Source organism: Ambystoma mexicanum, chromosome 3p, assembly GCF_040938575.1.
Source record: "Ambystoma mexicanum isolate Mex_15411 chromosome 3p, UKY_AmexF1_1, whole genome shotgun sequence".
In the NCBI taxonomy this organism is placed as follows: domain Eukaryota; kingdom Metazoa; phylum Chordata; class Amphibia; order Caudata; family Ambystomatidae; genus Ambystoma; species Ambystoma mexicanum.
In genome coordinates, this window is record NC_090925.1 from 339,524,456 (window position 1) to 339,543,636 (window position 19,181).

General features: G+C 46.3%; 1 protein-coding gene across 1 annotated transcript in view; it reads left to right on the forward strand.

The window, feature by feature from the left end:
- ANGPT4 (angiopoietin 4) overlaps positions 1-19,181 on the forward strand; it is a 165,752-nt gene that overhangs the window by 136,526 nt on the left and 10,045 nt on the right. Inside the window, exon 5 of the mRNA XM_069650935.1 lies at positions 18,776-18,888. Coding sequence (XP_069507036.1) covers positions 18,776-18,888 — 113 coding nt within the window. The remainder of the gene's footprint in view (positions 1-18,775; positions 18,889-19,181) is intronic.

Consider the following 19,181-nt stretch of genomic DNA (forward strand, 5'->3'; position numbering starts at 1 on the left):
CTACACTGCTACCACCAAAGGTTCGAACTTTTGGTGTTCGAACCTTTGGTGGTAGCATTTTTCGGTCTTTTTGTACGGTCGGGCCTTTTGTTTTTTGTCCGATCATACAAACCCTTCATGGGTAGCAAAAGTTGTGATTCCTTGGGATTTGTTGTGGACCTCCAGCTGGTGGTACCCCTGGTTAAAGTCCAGTTTGGAGAACTTTGTGGCATGGGTCAGCTGTACGATCATGTCCTCCATTTTAGGTCTTGGGTATGTCTCTCTCTCTCAATGGTGGTGTTGGAAACCCACATGTCGACACACAGCCGAATTTTGTTTCTGTCTTTGGGGACTACCACGAGGGGTGAGATCCATGGCATTGGGCCTTTCGCTTGCTCGATGATATCGTTCGCTAGGAGGTGGTTCAGCTTTCGCGATACCACTTCCTGCAGATGGAACCCAACTCTTCTGGGTTGTTGCAGGACCAGTTTGATGTTTGGTCATGGTGCCTTTTAGCTTCCCCAAGCCCTGGAACAGTTCAGGAAACATGGCCTTCACCGTCTCCTTTTGAATTGCATTGGATCACATCTCCGTTTTGGAAGTGGATGCCAATCAGGCCTAGTTCGCTTGCGGTGCAGTAGCTGAGCAGGCATTTACTGCTGTTCGGGCTCCTATGAGTATGTGGATGGTGGTAAAAAGAGACAGTGGGGGTAGGGGGACACAACGTGATAGGTAGATACGTTGTTTTTTAGTATAAGAAGTACTAATTCAGTCCTTGGATGTAGATACAATCAGTAGATAATTTCAGGTGCAAATGGGTCAACCAGTCTCAGGGCCACCTAAAACTGGAGAGAAGAGCCAGGGAAAACAAAACATGTTAATTGCTAACAGGAGGCCCACTGCTGCACTCCTATAGGGATATAACAAATCCCATGTTAATTATCACACCGGTGTTCTGGGATGTACCACTACCGTGAGGTAAATGGCCCAAAAAACAGTGTTAAAGTTACATAAACTTAATAGTCACATTCAACATGCCTTCAAATTAAGCAGGGAATTTCAATTAATTGTTTTAGTCAATTTTGTGTATGACCATATGGGTGTCAGAGTGCCTTGCAACAAAATTGAGCCACACTAGTCATATTTCACATTATTCTTTACTGATCATAAGTGGAAAAATTATACATGAGAGAGGAACGTCAATTACAAAACACCATTGACAAACAATTTCTCTATTTGAAATTTATACAGACCCAATTTAAATCACAGTGGTGAGGTACATAATTGTGTAATTGTGTTAGTTTCACACAGAGATGTAATCATCAACTTAATCTACATTTAAAGTCTGATCCTAATAGGCTCCTCAAGATGGTATGTGGTTGCCGACACGTTTCGGATAAAATCCATCTTCAGGGGTAAGTTCCTATTGTTCCTTGCAAAAGTCAGTTCTGTTCTTGGTGCATTTACTCCATAAGACCTAAAAATAATAATGTAGAGCCTCTTAGTATCTTGCATACAATTTATTGTGTATAATTGAATATTTTATGAGAGCATTACTGACCTCAGGATCTCGGTGGCCAGTACATGTGTATGTATCCAAACACAAGACAGCCTGTTGGTGTTGCTGGCTACAAGATCTTAATGGGGTGACTGCACTCTGCATGTAGCTGCAGAGCGAGGGAAGGAGCGATCGTAATCGGTCCGGGATTCACCTAAAACAAATAGAGGGTGTTACTAGCGCTGTGTAGGTCATGCGTGGCGTTATCGCTAATGTGCGAATGCGGCTGACCCGCACTAAGGCTGCCCCGTGTTACTTGTACGTATTGCTGTAAGGCTGATGGGATTTTAAGAACATGATTCTTTATAAAACCGTTCCCCATGTAGGAACCGGGCTTACCTTCTCAGCGCGTACGCCGCTTGTCCGCAGTTGCCGAGCTGGCGTTTGCTAGCGGGTAAGAATGTATATGCGTTGGTTGCCGAGTGACGCCCGCGCCTGCACGGTTCAGCCCAAGGCATCCATCTTGGTGTGGTAACGTTGGTATGACAACGTCCCACGCTAACATATGGGCAGTACAGATCCTAGTGCGTATAGTTCCAGACTCGATTCTGGAGGCCCCTAAGATCCAAACCTGCAGAGGGTATGTAAAAGTAGAAGTTTTGTTACTGGTGACAGGGGGCGGGGCCCGTATCCGAACAATGTCGGTCGGGTGCCCTTATCCCTGTGCAGTTCATGATTGCGCATGTTGTGTCCGTCATAATCGCGGCAGCAGGCAACAGCCGAGGCAAGTAGGTGCCTATGCCCCGTATGGTACTCGTACGTTAATACTATTGCTGACGTAATTGGACAATTGGATCTCATAGTCCCTCATCCTTCTAGTGTCGACCTTGCAGTAGTCCTGTGGTGTGCATTTAACATGACATGTATGTAGGTACTTCCACGGCATGTGATGATTGTAATAAACATTAGACATTAAATACTGTTACGTTTAAAAATCATGTACTCATGACTGCATATCAAGCATAATAGCGTGCATGTTGATACACTTGAATAAACCTCACCCTTTTTCCCCCGGTGTTTGCAGGGATTGCTATACTTCCCAATTCAGACCACCATGTATTAGGTGTTTAGGCAAGGCATTACCCTCCCCAACCCTCAACACATATTGGAATCCAGAAAATTAAAACGACAAGGTAAAACTATACCACAACATTAATGCATATTCAAATCCAGAACATCTGGTATGGAATAAGTGTTGAAAGAACATAAATTCATAAATCTGGTCATCAGACATAATTACATTCAAGGGATCCAATAAGAAGCATCATGCAGCTGTAGACCACCCAAACTTTTTTTTAGATCAGAAGTGACCAATAGTTCCGCGGGTCAAGAGGTCTATTGAAACTCAGTACATGGAGCACATCTTTATATCCCCAAAGTTCTAGGGGTATCGACCCTCCCTTGAGCTTACTGTGGATGGTGGTGTCAGTAGTCTTCCCTTTGTATGAGAGTGTCTTTCTGAACTGGCCTAGAGATGGCAGTGGAGTCTTGGTTCCCCACTGAAATATTCTCGCTCTGGATGGTGACAGGTCGTCAGTGTTTCCTGTCAACTGGAATTCCTGCTCCCCATGATGTTGACCATAGCCACGTTATCTATCAGCAACAGGTAATTCACTTTTCCCATCTGCACCAATATTTTTGGGGCTTCACTGCACTCTGAGTCGCCTTGCATCAGGTTGACAAACTCATCTGGGAATTCCAGGTCTTGTCCCTGAGCGTAGTCATCATAGTAGGCATATGGGTCACCTGGGTAGGCATATTGGTCTTGGTAGTAGTCGCTGGTTGGTAGTTGGCCGTCGCCAAACGTCTCTCCGTAGTCGGACCCTAGTTCCATGGCTCTGATCATCCTACGTGGTTGTTGAGGGTAGGATTGTAGATGTCTCCACAGTGGTGATTGTGAGTTGGGTCTGTAGGGCTGTCGCCAGGTCGTGGGAGTCGACAGGGGCTGACGTCCCGAGGAAACTGTCTTCTCTCCCTGCAGACTGCCTGAAAGTGTCCTTCTCTCCCACACCTATTGCACCGTTGGGTCATGGCCTGGCAGGGTCCTTGGTGCGGAAAGTTCTGGCCACATCTGTACCATAGTTTGGGTGGCCGAAAACCAGTCCACGTGTGCCCATAACCCTCCTTTTGTGGACTCCTCAACATGGGTGCGTTGCCGTGGGCACTCCTTCCTGTATCTCTGACATGTGAGAGTGCCGCAACTGAGTCGTCTTTCTCAACCTTATTCTTCGTGACTCTTTGCTGGAGGCTTGGATCTCCCTCCTCTCATGTACCCTGGCCATGCCGATCACCTCATCGATAGTGAGAGGTTTCCTTAGAAGCTGTTTACGTAACAAGGAAGGTGTGCATCCCTCGATAACACGAAGGCTGATAGCTCTGTTGTCCGAGAATGCTGAGAATTGACAGTAAATGAGTTTCCGGTGTAGGCAGGTGATGAACTCTTCCACCGTCTCGTGTGCCACCTGCTGGCACTGATTAAAGATGTACCTCTCATAGTCTCTGTTCGGTTCAATTCTAAGTTTCTTATTGAGGGCAGTCACTAGGTCATCGTGCGTGGTCCTCTCACCTGCCGGTATTGTTTTAAGGATGTTTTTGATCTCCTTCCCAGGAAGGTTGGTGAAGATGTCCCTCAGAACTGGTGATTTGTCCTCCCCTGTTGCTGCGATGAATGTGTCAACATCCTCGACCCACTCGGCCCATCTCAGGCCTCTATCAGGCTGCGGCAGTAGGTTGAATGGGCCAGGCTTTCGCAGGAGTGCCATTCTGCCCCCCTAGCTGGTCACCCTCTTGGTCCCCCATCGTGGCAGCTCTTGGTTGGCCCTTCTGTTTGGCATGGTGTGTGGCTTATCACCCTTCTTGCTGTTTGTAGGGGCAACCTTGCATGTCCGTGTAGGGCTCTGGCGTCTCTGGACTGAGGTGTGCGCAATGCCGCTCCTACTTTCTTTTTGAGGCACGGTGTGCTGCCTGTGGGTGGCTGCGATGTGCCACCCACCTTTTTCATTTTGTTGATGTGCCCAGGCACTTTGGTGCAGGTGTGCCTTCCGTTAGCAGTGTGTTTGAATTTGTTGCTGTTGTTTTTTGTTCTTTATTTATTCTTGCAGCCTGCGAGGCCACCACTCGTTGGGCTGCACCTCACTGTGGTTTGCCGGGTGTCCCCTGGCCGTGAAGGAGTTTCTGCTCCACGCGGAGAAGGACAGCTGCCTTCGCCGGACTGCTGGGATAGGAGCCAGCGACTCAGTCGCTGTAATTATGCGCCGTCGCCTGAAGGAGTACCTGCCCCATGGCAGGGAAGGACAGCTATCTGTGCGGCCACGCCGGCACAGGAACTAGCGGATCGGCTTGTTTTTGATGCTGTTCCATTCGTGACTAGATTTATCCTCGTCGCCAGTTGTTAACAGTTGGCCTCAACCCAAGGATGACACAGAAACCTGTCTCGATGCTTCAATATTCTTTATTAAACTAACAGTCTGTCTCTTCTGCCCTTGAGGTCCCTCCTCTTTCTCCTCTGTCACAGTGCCCCTTAAAGGGCACACACACTTTACCTCGCAACACACTTTATACAGAAGTATTGTGTAGCATAACATATCTACAGGAAAAGAATTGGCCACATTCACAATCCAGCTCATCCACCACACAACTATCCGAGGACGGTAATCAGAGAGGAAATGTAACCCAGACCTCGAATGAATGGGGCCTGTATGACGGCGAGTTTGCATAATTCTCCTCCTGTCGATATTATGCCAGGGAATGTTGGTGTCGGGATATGGGGAGGTTTTGTGTGTAGATTAACGTGACAAGAATATTGCTGGGAGATAGTTCTGTTGATTTCTTTGGTTGTTTTATAAAACGCTAACATGACACCTCCGAGACTACGAATTCTGAGGCCCTGTAAGAATGCTGAAATATCAGTGGTCGAAGTCGGTGGGAGCAGTTGGGAGCGGTGCTCCTCGACTTTTTAAAATTAAGCTTTACTGTCCCTATACTTTATTTTAAAAATAAATCGTTCAGGGATGGTTTCATGTTCAAATAAAAGTGTGGGAAGAAGTTGAAACGTACACTTTCAGTGCACTGCACCGAACGTTCCCTTAAACAGCAGGCACATGTGTTTGGGGATTTGTATTGTGCGTGGGAGGGGGCGTGGCAATGGAGTTTGTGGTGAGTGGGGGCAGGCCATTAGGGAAAATAGTTCCTCTACTTCTTTTTGTACATTTCAACCACAGTTGAAATGCTGTTTTCGATTTGATAACGCATTAGATAGAGCCAGCATAGTCAAAGGTGGGTGACAGGAAGGGCATTCTCAGGTTAGGGTCTGCTGCCTGCAGTCTGCTGTCCCTAAACCCTTGAATCCGCTCTGCAGCTTTTCTGTTAATTTGGGGGGCGGGGGGGACTGATACCCTCACTAATCCCTTGGCTTTATTTTAGTGCTTAATCTGGTAACAGACCTTTAAATGGCACAAAAGTAACAGTTTTAAAGTGCTATTTGGTACCCCTTTCTTGTAGTCCGCCTGCACACAGTTTTATACTGTACAGACACCCCCTTATCCTGAGACATGTTTCCCCCCTCAGCCGAATCTCTTTCTAAATTCAGCTACCTGCCAGCTCAAACTCCAACAGAGAGACAGGTGATGAAGACATTTTATCATCGCATCCGAATTCTGATGTTATTCATACGAGTATATATGGCGAATGATTACAAACATTTTAATGTTAGGGTGAGTGTTGTGAACAATTCATGTAAATTATGTACTTAGTGATTCAATCATTCAGCCATTTTAGCATAGACATATTTGTTAAATGTAAATATAGGGGTTAAATTCTTAATGTTCCTAAAATGCACTTTGATGTTATGCAATACAGCCAGGGACCCTTATTGGTACTATTTGTTCACTTCTCTTCATCCACAAGGGTTTTTTGAAAGAGTACAATCATTTTTATGGTTATTATAGATATTCATAATGTACTTTGCTCAGTAAAACAAGTGGATCTTCGTTATTGTAAATACATTATAAACTAGAAGTTATCATTAGAAATGAACATTGTTGTATTTTAAAAAGAGACCGTTTACAATACAAGAGCAATGAAAACGTGTATTTTTTAATAGCTTGTTTTGCCAACGATGCACACCATTGTATCTCTCAAAATGTCCTTCATTCTTGCAAAGGGTCACACTTTGATTAAAAGCAAGGATCTGTGTCTTCTTTGAGCACCAATTCAATGCTTAATTTCACATAACACTGGATTACAAAATCTCACTCACTCTGCACCAATAAGAATTAAAAGTCTTAATGGCAGTGTGAAAAATACATGTACTTCCTAATATGCTGAGAAGTGTGCAAATACTTGAAGTTTACTTTGTTTTGTATAATCCATTAAAGCACCGTCTAGTGCTTTAGAGTCCACAAATTAAAGCAAGACAAATGTTATACTCTTAATGATCAGCCAACATTGCAATAGTACACCACTCCAAATCCTGTATTAGTAAAGCATCTGTTGATTAATAATCATGTGTTACTTAATCATTAGATATTCATGAAACAATCCATATCTTCATGTTAAACATGAACTGTACCTTACACTGAACTTGCCCTTCTGGCTTCCTGTTATCATTTGCTCTAATTGTACTTAGCCCTCATAGCCTGATGATAGCCTATTCCCTGTTTCACCCAGATAGGCATGAAACAATTTATATCATCATGTCAAGCATAATCTCTACTTTTAATTGAACTCCCCCTTCTGGCCACCTGTTGACATGGGTATGCAGTCTTTATAACGAAAATGTTATGAAGACATGCATATATACTCTAAACTTTACAACGACAAACCATAATGAAAACGTATGTGGGGTTGTGGTAAAGGTTAAAATCTTGTGGGGAAACGTTTGGGGTGGGTGTTTAGGGGTGGGAAATAGTTATATGGGGTGGACCCCGCCAAAAAGAAAATCGTTATGTTTGTTGTTGCAAAATGTTCGTTATAAGTGCATTCTACATAAAATGTGTCGTTATAAAGCCATGTAACCGGTGACATGTTCTCTTATTGAACTAAGCACTCAGAGGGCCTCATTACAAGTTGTGCGGTAACCATGGCGCTATTGGCGCCATGGTTGCCGCTGGTATTTTATCGTGTCCGCCTTGGTGGATGGCGGAATTACCAGCCTACTCCAAGGTGAGCGGGGCCGGTAATTCCCCATTCACCAAGACCCTTCCCCATTCCCATTTTTGCCCCCATAGGGCATAATGGGAATGGGGAAGGTGGTAATTACGGTACCGCAAATTGCGGTACCGTAATTAGCACCGAGGTCCCTTTGCGGCACCCTACTTTAACGGCTGGTAAAACCAGCCGTTAAGGTCCAGTCCCGCAAAGGGAACTCGTAGTAAGGCGGTAAGGGTTTACCAGTACTGGTGCCCTTACCGGAACCGGCAAACCCTTACCGCCTACCGTGTAATGAGGCCCAAAGAGTTGATTAGACGCTTGTATGACTTGTGATAGAAAATGGTACATGTTATTCTGTCTTAAAAAGAAGATGGCTTTGTGGTTAGTACCTATATCATTGAAGAGCCGTATTGCATGTTTCTAATTGGTAAATAGTAGCTGCAGATGTTGCAGTTGTAGGAATTTGAGCGTTGCTATGCTATGTAGCAACATGGTTCCTGCACGGGATACTATGTGGGTTAGAGTTAGTGGTACTATCGATACAATATATGTTCAGATTAGACTCGTAAAAAATGTATTCACAGACAAAAGTTATGAGGAAACCTGAAAAACGTGTACCTGCATAATTATTTTGATCCCCTGTCTTTGTTATATATTCATAACGACTTCCTGTTTACAGACATTTCCTCGTATGCACCTATTCTGTCTTAGGTCTCTCCTGACAAATGTTCAAGGGTTCTGAAAACCGAATTCCAAATGATGGTTTTATTCTAAATGATAGATGTCATTATATCGAGGTCCTGGTGAAACTATATGATACTCACCAGTGTGCATTATTTGTTGCTGAGACTCAAATTCCAGGCTGCACCCCACATCTAGGGAGTCCTCTGGCGCAACTGCTTTCTTACTTTTACCTAAAATAAACACAGCACCGCCACCACCCTCTTCTGCCTGCGCTGCTAGCAGCAACGGCTGGAGCCGCTCTAATGAACAGGGAGCAATGAATGAATGTGTTAGGCGAGGATTGGTGTGTTGGTGAGGAAACTGTGCAAGGGGTGTGCAGAAATTACCCCTTCCCCACGTGGAACCATGAAAAGAACTGCCACTTTGTACCGCTGATCCAAGTATCTATGTAATGTAACGAATCAAAGGTTTTCGTCCCTTCAACACAAGGGGGAGCCTCCCACTTTTAGGTTAGGGAGGTGAGCCCGCTCTGTAAGACCTTTCCTAGGGGTCTATGCAAGTGGGACCTCTCTGAGAGAGACTCTCCCTTTAGGGACAAGAACTCCTGTTCCTGTGAGGAACTCCCTATGCCACACTGTCTAGTAGCATACACGGGACCAATTGCTACAAAGACTAATGTACCATATACCTGTTTGGCTGAAGGTAATGCTGAACCTACCAATATGAAGAAGGAAATGAGAATATCTCTTTAAAAGGCATGCATACTTTTCTGGGACAAGTGGAAGACGTTGGAGAAGCAGAGAGTATCCTACGCTGGAATCTGGCCCTCTCGTGGGAAGTCCCGCGAGTGGCAAGGCACTGTTTGCTCCTGCTGCCACCATAATATCAGCACATACGCTGAACCTACCGCAATCCACACCGGCCAAGACCATACGCCAGGAACTGTGTCTGCAATCACTGGAATCGACGGTTGCGAGAAACTCACTAATGCTATACAGGAAATCCCTGACTAGCACCCGCCCGAATGTAATGTCTTTTATCCACATGGAAATAGAAGCACAGAAAAGTAAAATTCTGATGTGCTGGAAGACAGAACATAAAAAAAAACTGTTGGAAATAAACAGCTCTGAGGAAGAACTCATTCTAAACCCGAATAAAGTAAAACGAAAACTACAGGAACACGACTGGATGCAGACAACATCCTTGGACCTAAGAAGCAAACTGATAAGCCACTTGCCACCAACAACGAGAGGCTTAAACGACCTACCGAACTACTTAAAAAAATTTCCAAGTAAAACGGTACGTGAAACCTTCCTAAGAGTGCGAATGAATCTCCTGCCTACAAATGAGATCAAAGCGATCAGAAAATTAACATCCGACAACAGCTGCAGATTCTGCAAAACCAAGACGCAACCAGAGACGCTGCGCCACCTACTTTTAGTGTGTAGCGCTTTAATAAGGCTGAGAATGGCACACTTGGGTCACTTACTCAAGGAGTCAAGGACGTGCAACGAGGAGGACTGGTGGAATCGCTTAATAGAGGGAGATAACATCAGCTACGCAATAGCGGTCTCCCACTTTTTCATGAATTTGAAACTTTGAATACAAGGTGGATTCATTTGGGGTAGGTGACCTGAAAAAGGAAAAGACCCGGCAATGTGCTACCTAAAACCACTGATGTTACCAGACAGACGAAGTGATGAGACAACTGGAGTAGAAAACTGTACCATACCCTCTTTTTCTTTTCTTGTAAAAATTTTTTGTAAATTATAACAAGTAAAATAAAAAAAAAAAAAATAATAATATCAGCACATCTGGAGAGGGCATGAGCCCATCTCCCACCTTGCCTGCAGCCATGATCCAGCATCGGATCAGCCTGCCGTGCCAGACCGCATCGACACTGCAGAAGACCATTGTGCACTGGGTGAGCACGATCCTCCATGTGCTTTTTCTGCCAAAGGTATTATATATGCCTAGTATCTGTACCAGAGGCATTTCTGGGCTGTTTGAGCTCCTCTGTGCCCGAGGCGCACTGCTCCGACGCGGCGACCATCCCAAAATGGCCGCCCTAAGATCTTGTTTACCACGTTGCTAAGAAACGTGCTCTACTTCTGTAGAGCGTATCCGCCGGTAGGCGGAAGCCGGCCCTCTCTTGGGAAGGCCCGCTAGAGGCAAGGCCCTGTTTGCCCCTGTTTGCGCATGGGCGTGCCGGCAACACCCCTCAACCCCTGAAGTCTGGCGGAACTGAACTCCTTTCTCACTCCTGCCCTGCATGAGCTGCGCTCAACAGCACTCTTTAACTCACACTGCAACAGACACACTAAGCTGGTTCCTGCCAAAGGTAACCATGCCGCTCGAAAGGCTCAATCCAAATGCATATTATAACACTGCAGAAACCCTTATCTAACTTTGTCTATGCCCACAAGGGCTTCTACCACCCATTACCGCCTACAAATGAGTGCTGCTGCTCAGGAATTACCCGATTGTTGTTGCTGTCTAGCATTGTTTTTCTTGGTGCCCATTATTGCAATCACCCCTAGGACTGCCCACAACTGAGCACTGCTTCTTCTCAGCTGCTCATTGCTGCTACTGCTGCCTAACATTGTTATTGCTGCCTATTATTGTGATTACCCCTAGTATTGCCTACAACTGATCACTGTCGTGCTCTAGTAGCATTAACTTGTCCCTTTACTACTGCGGTATTACCTATGCTCATGTTGTCACATGTGACTAGCCTGACCCTGTGCTTTCGCCGTTACTTAGTACTGGTCTACCCCCACGCCACTGATGTCTCACTGTACTGATGCGACCATATGATAACTGGTGCCATATTGCTTACCTCTGCATTGTGCCTTTGCCTCACTGCCACCACTATGCAACTCTGGCTCACCTTCCCATTCTGTATCAAACAAAACAACGTACCCTGCAGCGGCAACAGCTACATAGCCTATAAAAACGGCTTAGCTAGACCTGCCTGCCCAAGAAATCACCCCATCGCCTGCCCTACACCCTTCCTGCCCACCCCACCAGCCTTCCCTTTAAGCTACCAACATGCCCGTCCCACCGTAGCGCCCATTCAGCTGACTCCGTAGCCCAAAGTAATATTGATAGTCCTAGCACGAACCCATCACGTCTAACTCCTGGTCGCAGCCCCATTAGATCTACTGTCCAAACAGACATACACACCACCATTCCCAACTTGGTGCCAGAATCGTCCACAAAAATAGGAACCTTCCAGCCAACTCGCCCACCAAAACCAACAACCTGTATGCAATCCCCAACAACCCGAACCCACTCCCTATAAAAGGAGCACTTCTAAATGTTGTGCATTGGATGGCATGGATGGCTACACATGGCCTCTGCCTGAATGATGATAAGACTGAATTGCTCCTTATCGGATCCCCTAACACCATCCTGAAACTCAGCCCTAGCTATACCAACTTCACCATTGATGGTAATACTATTCCTATCGCGAAAAGTGTAAAAACCCTTGGTTTCTATCTAGACACCAACACTAACCTCTCCAAACAAATCAACATGATTACCTCAGCCACTGCCTACACAGGTAAGCTGATTAGGGCCTGTAGACCTCTGCTATCCACTAACAGTTGCCTCACACTAGCCAGAGCACTTACATAGTCCAAACTGGACTACTGTAATGGCTTATATGCAGGTGCAAACAAATCCGTAATCAACAAATTGCAGGTCCTCCAAAATAACGCACTCCGAGCTGCTCTTAATATTCCTAGGAGAGAACACATCTCTGCTATTAGAAAATCATGTAAATGGCTCTCCATTCAACAAAAAATGGATCTAAAAACTATCTGCCTCACTTACAAAGCCCTAAATCACCTTGCCCCGCCTTATCTAACCAATACATTTACCTTGAAACTTACCACCAGAAACACCAGATCCACCAACACACTAAGCCTGGTGGTGCCCAAATATGCCTGAAAAAGAGCCGGCGGTACCAGTTTCCCGGTTTTAGCCACCCAACTTTGGAACACACTTCCACTGGACATCAAATCCATCCCTACCTTTCAACCATTTAGAACCCAGGTCATCACCTGGCTACTGAATAAATAACACCACCTTCAGGACACTTCACATACACACCAGCACGCACCCACTACCACCTTACGCCCATTGACACAGCTTCTATAGCTCTGCTTCTTTGTGTACTTATTATAATATGTATTGCGACATATTACATTTCTGATTGCTATCTGTAGCAATTGTCTTTTTGTAAACTGTATAAATGTGGCACTTTTGCTCCAATGTATATACCTTGTCTTGTAACCATATTCTTGAGCGCCCATATACTCCTGGGTCTGGAGCGCTTTATAAATAAAATAAACAAACAAACAAACATAAGGAAAGAAGTAATACATTTGTAAAAATGTATAGGAGTTTATGCGTTAGGTCATATTCTGTTATATTGGAAATATCAAGTGGGCAGAAGCCACAACCAAGCTGAGAGGACCTGGACCTACAGACTGTGGGAGGTCTAAAACTTACAATCAACAAGTGAGAAAGCATCACGAGGAAGGTTGGCCTAAATACTTCGTTAAAGAGAATATCAAATCCAAGAATGTGGTAGAGGAATTACAAGAGTAAATTCAAGAAATAAAGATAGTCTATTACTGAAGATTCTGCTGAATAAATAACAACCAGAATAAAGACATTGGTATAAAGAAGCCGTCGGAAAAGACTGGTACATCAGGAGGGTATACACGCATTTTGCCGACCTATTTTTGGTCGTGGTACTTTTCATCGCCGGACTTTACATCGCCAGAAACCCCGTTTTTTTATTTTTTTATTTTGGGGGGTGTTTTGTTGGGGTTGGGGTATTATTATAATATTATGAGGGTCTGGGGGGGGGAACCCCCCAAAATAAAAAAAATAATAAAAAACAGGGTTTCTGGCGATGTCAAATCCGGCGATGAAAAGTACCACGACCAAAAATAGGTCGGCGAAATCACGTAGAACCATCAGGAGAATCGAGCCAATATCCTGGAACTGTTTTAAGTAAACCTAGATTTGGACGGAGGACTTTTCTTTCTTTGGGACTTCCTGACGACAAACGAGCAACTATAGTTTCTTTAGATAGGTAGGGAAACCCCTTTAGAATAGAAAAAGATAGGCCGTTCTCTTATCTTTTAAATAAAAGTAGTTTGGAAATGTCTTCCAAGAGTCTGACTCCTTCTACATGTAGTCCCTTCTCCCTTTCCATGGCAGCCATTAAAAAGATAGAAAACAAGTAAGCAAAGAATTTAGCCACAATGGAAAGGAGAGAAGTGACTACATATATTCCCTTTTCCCTTTCCATGGTGGCCAGTTGATGAAGAAACCCAGATGGACGCAGCTGTGACCGGAGTCGCGTTGGGCAGGAAAGGACCTTGCAAGGGCCAATCAGATCGTTTGAAACAATCTGATTGTCCCTCACTGTTTACTAATCATGAAAAGGCACATGTGGCATATTTAGCACATTACAAATGTGTCATAAGAGTCCATACAATAGTACAAATATTGATCATGTGTCTCGTAGGTACTGCAAGATTCCTTGAGCCTCATTCTAACATTGCCAGTATCCCGGCAGTAGAGCTGCCAGGATACCGGCAAATGTAGTTACTGTTTCCGGCCCCCAGTCCAGTGACATTGCCACTGGATTACGGGTGCTGGAGTGATGGTGTAAATCCCCATTCATGGAGTCCCTTAGGACTCCATGAGGAAATTCGCCGTCATTACCATCAATGGCAATACCGGTCCGGCAATGATGTCTTTTTATGCTTTTAGCTGGAGGTAACCCAGCAGACCCACTGGCAAATCCTAGTCGCCTGGTCCAGTAAAGTGCTTGTATCCATGAATAGCGGCCCTTTTTCACCAGACCGGCCGACTTCGAATGATGCCCATTGTCTTTTAGCTCACTCCTGGGGATCCAGGCACCCTCCTCACAGAGACGTGAAATGCATTATTTATTTCATTTGATGCCTCATTTTATTTCTGAAAAGAAAGCCCAAGTGATTGGTATAAGAGGGGCAAAGAAAACACAAATATTGTAACAGATGTCCCAGCCAGTCACATTTCCCATTGACAAGCTGTGCCATTTAAAGGTAGCTAGATTTGCCCTGGCTAATCATTCGCCTACATAGCTTTGTCTCTCTCTCTCTCTCTCTCTCTCTCTCATCCTCTCTGAACTCTTTATCTATCACTTACTGTCTCACTCTGTGTTTCTGTCTCTCTGTGGGCGAGAGTCGTGTTATCAGGTGCTCTCTCCTTGCTCTTACTCCAACAGCACGGTCTCGTAACCTCTCACTGTCTCTGCTGGTTGTGCTCTGTTTCTCTCTCTCTCCGTCACTCTCTAACTCGTTGAGTGTGCTCTTGCAGGCCCGGCTCTCACATGTTATCTGTGTCAGTGCAGTCTGGTACATACAAGCTCTGTCAGTACACTTAGGTTTTTTCTCTGCCTGTCTCACTCCGTCCGTCAGTGTGCCTCTCTCTTCTGCCCCTATCGTTCAGTCCCCTTGTCTCTTCTCCTCCCTCTGTCTGTGCTTTAGTGAGAGATCCTCCATGAGCTCCCACTTGTCCCCCTCTCCATGAAGGCACCCCGGGCACGAGAGGGTGATTGGGGGAGCAGGGCCGCTCCTGTCTGCAGATCCGCTCTGCGTTCTAGTAATCATGTGTGGTGTGCGATGTGAGGTAAGGAAAGGTGCTAAAGTTTGAAAAGGAGGCGCTGAGAGGGGGATCCGGGGCTGTGTGTGAAGGGTGACCAGATTTTCAAAATCATAAACCGCGACATGCCATCGACATAACCTGGGCATTTGTCCATTTGCTATGCCATATGCATCATCAATATCTCATTCTTGCAAGCCCCTTTTTCCTTCCCCTCCAGTAAGGTGCTGCATGAGACATTTTCCTTTTGTTTGGCATAACAAGGCCGCAGATTTATTTTCAAATATATACAACCACAGCAAACAGATATTGAAAATAGCTCCAAAGGTGTGGCGACTGCTCCCCATCCTGCTTCCCCCTTTTTTCCATGTCCATCGTAGGCTCAACTCCCCCAAGACCTTTGAGTCTGAGAACCGCCTGCCCCTGCAGGTATTTGCGGACTGGGGGAGCGCCGTTTGCTGGGGGGAAGCTGAGCCCTCATTGCTACTGCCAGACACCCCCGCCGTTTAGGCTCCCAGGAGGCGCTGTCCAGAACGAGCGAAGCCCCTTCCAGTTTAGCAATGGCTCATTCGGAGTCTGTCTCTTATCATTGGTCGCCACAACACCGCCACGCCAAAGGTGGGTTAGCGCCCACCGTGGCTCCCCCTTTTCCTCTTTAGTAGCTCTAGAAGTTCTGTGTACCCCATCTCCTTTGGAGACACAACTCTCTCAACCCTCCATGCCTGATACCCACCTGCCCCTGCAGGTGTTTTGGGCTGAGAGAGCGCAATTTGTTCGAGGAAGCGGCGCCCTCGTTGCCACCACCCGACGCCCCTGCCGTTTTTAGGCTCCCAAGAGGCGCTGGTCCGACTCCGTTCCTTGCCCAACCATCTCCTTCGTTGACACGACTCTCTCAACCCTCTGTGCCTGATACCCCTTTGCCCCTGCAGGTGTTTTGGGCTGAGAGAGTGCCCTTTGTTCGAGGAAGCGGAGCCCTCGTTGCCACCACCAGACGCCCCTGCCGTTTTAGGCTCCCAAGAGGCGCTGGTCCGACTCCGTTCCTTGCCTTGTCCAACCATCTCCTTCCTAGACACCACTTTCTCAACCCTCTGCGCATGATACCCCCCCCCTGCTCCGGCAGGTGTTTGTGGGCTGAGAGAGCGCCCTTTGTTCGAGGAAAGCGGAACCCTCGTTGCCACCACCAGACGCCCCTGCCGTTCTAGGCTCCCAAGAGGCGCTGGTCTGACTCCGTTCCTAGCCCAACCATCTCCTTCGTAGACACAACTCTCTCAACCCTCCGTGCCTGATACCTCCCTGCCCCTGCAGGTGTTTTCGGGCTGAGAGAAAGCCATTTTGTTCGAGGAAGCGGAGCCCTCGTTGCCACCACCAGACGCCCCTGCCGTTTTTTAGGCTCCCAAGAGGCGCTGGTCCGACTCCGGAGTAGTGGAGTCTATACCTGAAGCTACTGTACCTACTGACTTGTCTTTTGGCTCACAACTTATCCCACCTTTTGCCACATACTACTGGTGTTATATTGATTCCACCGAACTGACCCACGTGCGCAAGCCCCATAAATCGCGTTGTGTGTTAGTAACTTTCGTGGCCACTTCTGCAGCCCAATGGTGCCTCCTCCATTTTCCTTTGGCTTTTCCGTCGTCACCTTCATGACAGTAGGACTACACGTTAACAGTGGCGGCCAACACTAAAGTAGGACTACCCTTCAGGAGCACCAGGGTGGGGTCAGCATAAGACGTTTGTAATATCAAAACTGTTTGTCTGAACACAAGTTGTGTTGTGCCCTTAAAGTGTTACTGCACTATTCTTTTGCCCTGCTATTTGGGGAGATGTGCAGGGAGCGAGGCATCCATAGCAGTAATCTGAAGTGGCAGTTCTTATTAGGGTGCCCTGTGGGGGCTGGGGGTTTCTGCAGACCTCCTGCGCCCATCCTCTCCATCCCCCTTTTCACCTAATATACTGCTTGCTGTCCATTTTCTATGGCTATGCCAGTCATTGCTGACAGCACCACGGCCAGAGGAAACACATTGATAACTTCAAGGTGGGTGAACTCTGTCCTTTTCATGGTGAAAAATAAAATGAGGGCAGCAGTGACAGCGCAATCCCCCCAGGTAGGGGCTCAGCTGATATTTAAAGATGCATATTATCAACGTATGTAACCTGCAGGAACGTCGCCATCACACTGCGGGTGTATTGTCTGTAAAGGGGCCAGGTAAGGGGGGTGGGCGTAGGCTCTGCAGCGGGTACCGGGGTTCTAACAGATTGGTGAGGGACCCAAAACCGGGCTACAGGGCCTGCCCCTGTGTTTGTTGTTTTCTACGTATTGTAAAGTATTAGTGCTTGTTCATACTGTAACAAATAGACCGGCTCAGCAAAACTAGAACGAACGAATCAGTGGCCAGCACACTGCATTTCACATTGACCTTTGTGCTCACAAACCATTGGTCTCGGGAGGATAGCTGAGGAGCAGCGCGCTCGCCTTAGAATCAAGGTGATGCGCAGCAACACAAGTTCGATCCCCGGGTCCGCGCTTAGAAAACTTCTGGCTATTAAGCGTTATAAATAACCAATTACAGTAAACAGATAATCATGCTTACATTAATAAGTACACTGGCTTGGTGCTTATATTACTAGGTACACTAGGCTTGGTGCTTATATTACTAAGTACACTGGACTTGCTGCTTATATTACTAGGTACACTAGGCTTGGTGCGTATATAACTAGGTACACTAGGCTTGTTGCGTATATTACTAAGTACACTAGGCTTGGTGCTTATATTACTAAGTACACTGGACTTGCTGCTTATATAACTAGGTACACTAGGCTTGGTGCGTATATTACTAGGTACACTAGGCTTGGTGCTTATATTACTAGGTACACTAGGCTTGGTGCGTATATTACTAGGTACACTAGGCTTGGTGCTTATATTACTAGGTACACTAGGCTTGGTGCGTATATTACTAAGTACACTAGGCTTGGTGCTTATATTACTAGGTACACTAGGCTTGGTGCTTATATTACTAAGTACACTGGACTTGCTGCTTATATTACTAGGTACACTAGGCTTGGTGCGTATATTACTAAGTACACTAGGCTTGGTGCTTATATTACTAAGTACACTAGGCTTCGTGCGTATATTACTAAGTACACTAGGCTTGGTGCTTATATTACTAAGTACACTAGGCTTGGTGCGTATATTACTAAGTACACTAGGCTTGGTGCTTATATTACTAAGTACACTGGACTTGCTGCTTATATAACTAGGCTTGGTGCGTATATTACTAGGTGCACTAGGCTTGATGCTCATTCATTTTTCGAACACTTATCCTAACATTAAAGTGTTTGCCACCTTGAACCATATCTACTCATCAGAACAGCGGAAGGATTTCAATCTGAGATTAAAAGGGCTGCAATGTCATCCTTGTCGCCAGAGCGTTGCTGTGCGCCGGGGACCAGACACAGGCCTTCGTTGTGCTCGGGCCTCAAGCTCCGGAGTGGAGGTTTGAAGAACGCGCCGATAGTGGCATGTCTGACCTTCGTGTAGATGCCTCTGACAAGGAGGGAAGGGTGTAGATTCCAGGCACATGGGATGGAGTTGGGGGGTGGGGAGGGGTTGTGTTGATGTCACTTTTCCTGCGGGTGTGTGCATGGTTTCCATACTATCAAAGATACAGTGCAGCCTATGTGCGCTCCCAGACTATGGCACCATGAGTAATTGTGTGTCCTCTGTATTGGCAGTGATAACGAAGAAAGATGGCCCATTTCGGGACTGCGCCCAGCTGCGTCGTGCCGGGCACGAGTCCAGTGGTGTGTACACTATCCACATGGGGAACATGACAGACCCCAAGAAGGTGAGAGTCGCAGGGCAGGGGGGGCAATGTTCAGGGCTCCTTGGCCTTTGATAGCAATCGGGTCATGTAAATAACTCTGTATTTAGGAGCATAAGCAGCAGGAGACCACCAATCTATATTACCGGTTATCCCCAGCAGGGAAGGAGCAACTACCAATGGAATACCGCAGCTCACACCAGTGGATGTCCAGTCAACCAGCAGCTTTCCAGTCTGAACGCAGCTCACACCAGTGGATGTCCAGTCTGACCGCTGCTCACACCAGTGACTTTCCAGTCTAACCGCAGCTCACACCA